General features: G+C 48.7%; 1 protein-coding gene across 1 annotated transcript in view; it reads left to right on the top strand.

Annotated features, from left to right (window-relative positions):
* The window catches only part of LOC114071589 (exocyst complex component 6B-like), a gene marked incomplete at both ends in the record, with an annotated part of 58,954 nt that overhangs the window by 51,017 nt on the left and 2,039 nt on the right, over positions 1-5,898 (top strand). The window contains 2 exons of the mRNA XM_027909435.1: positions 23-157; positions 1,094-1,273. Coding sequence (XP_027765236.1) covers positions 23-157; positions 1,094-1,273 — 315 coding nt within the window. The remainder of the gene's footprint in view (positions 1-22; positions 158-1,093; positions 1,274-5,898) is intronic.

Raw genomic sequence — 5,898 nt, 5'->3', positions numbered from 1 at the left:
TTTTTTTTTTTTACCTTTACAGCTTGTACAGATTATTATAAACACCACCCATCTGGAGAAATCCTGCAAGTTCCTCGAGGAATTTATCACCAACATCACCAACGTGCTTCCGGAAACCGTGCACACGACGAAGCTCTACGGGACCACCACCTTCAAGGTGAGGAATCCGGTGGCTCCACCTCCAGGAGGGGCTGGAGAGTGTGGATTTTGAGCTTTAGGCAGCTGAGCTTGGCCAGAAGATGATTTGGTTGTGTTTTGGGGAAGTTTGAGCCGTCATTTTTGGGTTTGTCCTTTAGGGCGTTGCTTCTGTCAAGGTCCTGAGAGTTTGTAGCCTTGATTTGTAGCCCTGATTATCTAAAGGATATTGATAATAATAATAACAACAACAACAACAACCACCAGGCTTTAAACCAAAAGCCCGACGATTGATTTATTTATTTTTAAAATGAATTTTCATTTTACTGGTTGAGTGCAGTGTGACCCATTCCTGGCCATGAATTCCTCACCCCGGGGGAGAACAGACTTCCAGAGTTCATATTTCTCTACCTTTCCACTCCTTTTAGCACTATTCCCTAAAAATCAAGTCTGACAGGAACTCCCAGGCTTCCCAGCCTTTAAATCTTGAAATCCTACCCCAGGAGTGTTCACACAGATACTTTCCATGGAATCTTAAGGCTGCGGTGGGTCAAGTGGGGGGTGTTGGAATTGTGTCCCGTGGGAACAGCAGGGAGTTGGTTGGGTGAGCTTTGAGTTATCCCTTGGGATAACTGAGCAGGAGAATAAGGTCTCCTGTCCTCAGGGAAGTCCTCATCCACCTCTTTGGCCTAAAGCTGGGTTTCCTGCCTTGTTTTGGCAGGGGGTGGCCTCCTGCACCCCACACCTTTCGGTTGGGTGGGTCTCGACCCTTTTCCTTCCATCCTCCACTGGATTTGTCCCAAGGTTGGATCAGAGGCAGAACCCACCTTGACCTTGCCCACCACCAGCCTGGTGGCACCTGTGTCCCTGCAGTGTGCCCTCCCTGAGGCTGCAGCAGCCCCGTGGGTGCTCCCTGAGCTCCGGGAGACCCCCACCCCACGTGTCGTGTCGCTCGCAGGACGCCCGGCACGCGGCCGAGGAGGAGATCTACACCAACCTGAACCAGAAGATCGACCAGTTCCTGCAGCTGGCAGACTACGACTGGATGGCCCCGGAGCCGGGGAGCAGGGCCAGCGACTACCTGGTGGATCTCATCGGCTTCCTGCGCAGCACCTTCGCCGTGTTCACCCACCTCCCGGTAAGGCACCGCCACCAGCGCCCTTCCTTTTCCTCTCCAGGCATCCCACCGTGCTGTGGGAATTCCTGGCTGCTCAGGCTTGGTGGAGTGTGGTGGGAACGGGGCCTTGTGCTGTCGATTCTGACATAAAAAACAATCTGCTTTAGTAATGTATTTCACCATATTTCACACGTTGGGTTTGCTGAGAGTATCCCCAGTTATTGGCAGGTGTCATTGCACGTGGTCGAGGCACCGTCACAGCCCACCGTGGACCAGGAGGGTCATCCTTCGCTTCCCACCTGTGTTTTTAGGACAAGGTTCTTCCCCCAGAGGGTGGTTGGCACAGCCCCAAGGCTGCCAGAGCTGCAGGAGGGTTGGGATGATCCTCTGGGGCCCAGGGTGGGACTCTTGGGGCTGGGCCTGTGCAGGACTCGATGATCCTGGAGGGCCCCTTCCAGCTCAGCACATTCTGTGATTTTGGCTATTTTAACGCTCAGCTTGATGGCCATCCAGCAATTTTTTTTTTTTTTTTTTCAAGAAATCCGCTCTCTGAGTGTCTTTTTTGAACTCCAGATACATTTCCAAGTGTTTGTCAAGCCACTGGTGCCTTCCATCAAAACCCTGCTCCGTTGGAAGGCAGCCTGTGTTTCTTTCTTCTCTCTGCTGTCTAAAATACCCCTGTGTGTTTGTGCTGTTGTTGCCATCAAAAATGTGGTTTGTGTTGCTTTTTGCACTTGGCTGAGTAGTGTCTCACTGGATAGGAAAAACAGAATCATCAGGGAGTTTCATTTTTGCTCAAAAAGCTTTCCCCTCATCACCTTTAAATAAGATTTGTTCTGAGCTGTCTGGGTGTACCCAGAGGAGGAGCTGGGATCAGCAGGTATTTTGGGACAGCAGATCCACTGAACTCTGCAGTTGTCCTAAAAGCAATTTCAGATCTTTTTTTTACTGGGACTGTGATTTATTTGTTGTTCCTGGGTGCCCAGGATTGTGCCCACGCTGGGCACACTGGGCATCTTTCATGAGCTCAGGCGTAAACAGGAAGAGAAGATTTAACATCCACAGCGGCGGTTTCCTTCGCCCTGCTTGTTTGTTCCCTGGGATTCCTCTTCTGGGAGGTTGCTCCAGCCCTCCAGGGCTGTTTTAGGAGGTGTTACAGCCCCAATATTGGGCTCATGTCTTCCCTGCCAGCAGGAAGGTCTGGGAGCAGGATGGAGCTGAGGATTTGCTGGGGATGGAGAAGCCACCAAGAGGGAAATGGAAGGGACTTTCCTGGTGTTGTTGAGGAAAAGGGGCTTCCATGGCTCTGTTATCTCTGGAACAAACTGCTAAATAAGGTGTTGCCTCCTGTGCAGAGAGGTTGGAAGGGCTTTTACCCATCTTCTTGCCCAGGTTTGTTGCCAAAAAGTCACCTCCGCTGGCAGCCGGGCAGTGTGGCTGAGCCTGGCCCAGCTGTGGGGCCTCTGGAGTCAGGAGGTGCTTGGAAACGGCTGCATCTCTCCTCAGAAACGGAGATGATGCTCCACAGGGCTGGAGACCACTCCCAGGAATCCTAGGGGGAATGCTTAATGGGACTTGACAGGGAGATTGGTGTCTGCAGCAGAGCGTGGAGCTCAACCAGCAGGAGAGATGAGGATGGGGAAAGGGAGCCCACGGTGATGGATGAGGCTGGAACTGGAGTGATTTGTCTTCCTTAAATATTAATGTTTCCTCTTGGAGTGAGCCAGGATTGTTCTGGGGGCTGGGAGGGCACTAATTGGTCTGCAAAGCAGGGAGATGGATGGAAGGCCCTGGCTGAGGAGGGAGGCTCCTGGGAGCCGGGGAGGCACCTCGGGGAGCTGCTGCCGAGGGCTCTGGGGAGCTGGGGGTCCCCTGCAGAGCCTTGCAGGAGATGTGGCTGGTTCTGTGGGTTTTTAACATATATTGGAGGGTCTTCCTTTGGAGGAGTGTGGAGATGCCACCACTGAGCGCCGTCAGTGGGTCCCTCCATCCCCTCGCAGGCGGTGGGTGGGGAGAACGAGCCAGGAAGAACCAGGGTGGACCTAAAAGGGCCTCCAGATCCTTTGGGGTCTCCACTTTTTTTGTCCTTTCAGGGTTCAAGGATTTTTTTTTTTTTTCCCCCCCAGTGGCTTATTCAGGAATGCACTGAAATTCCTGCCCTTTGCTGGTGAAATGTAGGAAGTAAGTCGTGTAGAAGCCCCCATGTGTCCCAAGCCAGGCAGGAAAATGATGGAGATGGTTGGGAAAGCACCAAAAATGTGGGATGAGCTTCAGCTGTGGAAGGAAAGAGTGAGAGGGGAGAAGGAAGAGTCTCCAAAAAGGGTGGATTACGACTCCCAAGAGGATATTTTAGGATTGCTGGGGGAAAGGTAGAGCTGTTTCTACACTGCTGATCCAAATCCAGCCTAGATTATGAACCATAGAGTTAATGATAGAATAAAGCATATATTTATTTTATTTTGATTTTACGTTTTTTTATTTACTTTATTTTATTTAATTTTTTATTATGTAGTTTTATGTATTTTTCTTTTTTTTACTTTGTTATTCTATTTTACTTTATTTTAATTTATATCATCTTATTTAACTTTATGTAATTTTATGTATTTTTATTTACTTATTCGGTTTAATTTTATATTATATTTTATGTAGTTTTATAATTTTTATTTACTGTATGTTATTTTACTTTATTTTAATTTTTAATGTATTTTTATTTTTTGTTTTGTTTTACTTTATTTTTTATTTTATTTTACTTTTAAAAATTTTATTCAATTTCATTTTATTTTTTTCTAATACACAAAGAATAAATCACTGTGGTATTGGGGTCCAAGAGGAGTTGCTTCCCTGCTGGAAATGAGTTTTCAGCCTGGACCAGCTCTAAAATCCGGGATTTCCAGTAGCTCCTGGACTAAAACAAGTGCATCATCCCTGGATGAGGCATCCTTGGAGCATCTTCTCCTTCCTTTATGCAGCTCCATCCATCCCTTCCTATTCCCATCTCCTGCTTTGGGGATTCCACCACATTCCAGAGCTGATATTTGGGTACATTCCTGAATTTACACCATTTTTAACTAGTGACAAGTGTTTTCCTGGTATTGGAAGCTGCAGTTTTTTGGGGGAGGAAGGAGTCAGGAGCTGAGTAAGTAGCAGGGGCTGGAATTCCACCTGGAATTCCACCCTCACCTGCTGCTCCAAGAACCTGGCCTGGGCTCGTCGATGGTTATGGCGCTAAAATTACCCCCCCAAAATGCTCCATCCTGGGATAGAACTGAGCCCAAAGCCCTTTTTTGGATGTGTGAATGGCTGAAATTTTCCTGGATTTATTAGGAATCCCAGCAAATAAACCCTGGGATGAGCTCAGCTGGTCGGAGCAGGGTGCTGATAAATAATCCCAGGGTTGGGGGTTCAGTCTTTGTGGGGGACGTTCACTTAAGAGCTGGACTCTGTGGGTCCCTTCCAACGCCAAATATTCCGTGACTCTGCAGTGGTTGACAGACCTCTGGAGGCCACGGAATAATTTTGGGAAGGGACTTATAAAGATCCTCTGGTGCAACCCCCTGTGATAAACAGAGACATCTTCAACTAGACCAGATCCCCCTGTAGACCATTCAGTTGGACTCTGATCCTTGTGGGTCCTTTCCAACTCAGAGTATTCCATGATTCTCGTCACATCTGAGGTTGTTCAGAGCCCTGTCCAACCTGGCCTTGAGTTTTTCCAGGGATGGGGCATCCACCCACCTCTCTGGGCACCCAGGGTCACCTGGTTCAAGCAGCAAAATCAACCCAGCCCAAAATCCCGGCCCGTGGAGCGACCTGAAGAGTCTCCTCTTCCTCTGGAGTTCAAGCAGGAGCTGCCATCCCTAATTTTTCCGTTAGAGCATCGGGGTGTAGACGTTGTGGGAGATGATGAGAACCACTGGATAGTGGGAATTCCTGGAATTCATTTGCATTTTTGCAGCGTGGCTGGGGGACGGTGCCGGGCACGCTGGTGGGGACAGCGTGTGCCGGGGGGCAGGAAAAGTTCACGGTGAAGTTCCCGGGGTTTTGGTGCATTCCAGGGCTGCGTGGGATTGTCACGGTGGTTTAGAGCCACAAGTTGAAAATGCCTCCTCCAAGTGCCCAAAACGTCTCAGAGCAAATAAAACGCTGATGGAAATCAAAGCATAATTAACATTTTGGCTTTCCAGGCCGACCTCTTCCCGAGTTCACCAGGGAGAGTCAGTTACTGCTGCTGAGGAGCTTGTTAATATGGGATGCAAGGGGCTCCTTTAAAAGAAAATACTCCTTTTTTTTTTAAGGGGGGGGATGTGGAAATTGAGTTTAAAAAAAACCCAGTATTTTAGGAGAAAGGGAAAGGGGGGGGGGGGAAGGTGGTTTCTGGTTTTCAGCGAGCGCAGGGCCACGGCCTCCAAAAATGAACATTTCCAGCCTAATACTTTGAAAAGAATGACTGAAAAAGCCCCTTTGTCTTTGATGGCTGATTGTTGTTTTTATTTCTTGTTAGACAAGTTAATGTAAATCGCATTGACAGGGCTACTCCAAACACACTGATTTGTTGACATTAAGCTCCTCAGAGATGGAGGGTTGTGTCAACACCTCCCGGGAACTGTCAGGTTAACAAAGCAAGGATGTTTTCCTGGGGGAGGGGA

This window comes from Empidonax traillii, unplaced genomic scaffold (genome assembly GCF_003031625.1).
Source record: "Empidonax traillii isolate 1590-97213 ecotype Southwest subspecies unplaced genomic scaffold, ASM303162v1 scaffold2128:size72475, whole genome shotgun sequence".
Taxonomy (NCBI): domain Eukaryota; kingdom Metazoa; phylum Chordata; class Aves; order Passeriformes; family Tyrannidae; genus Empidonax; species Empidonax traillii.
This window is presented reverse-complemented; position numbering and strand designations above follow the sequence as displayed.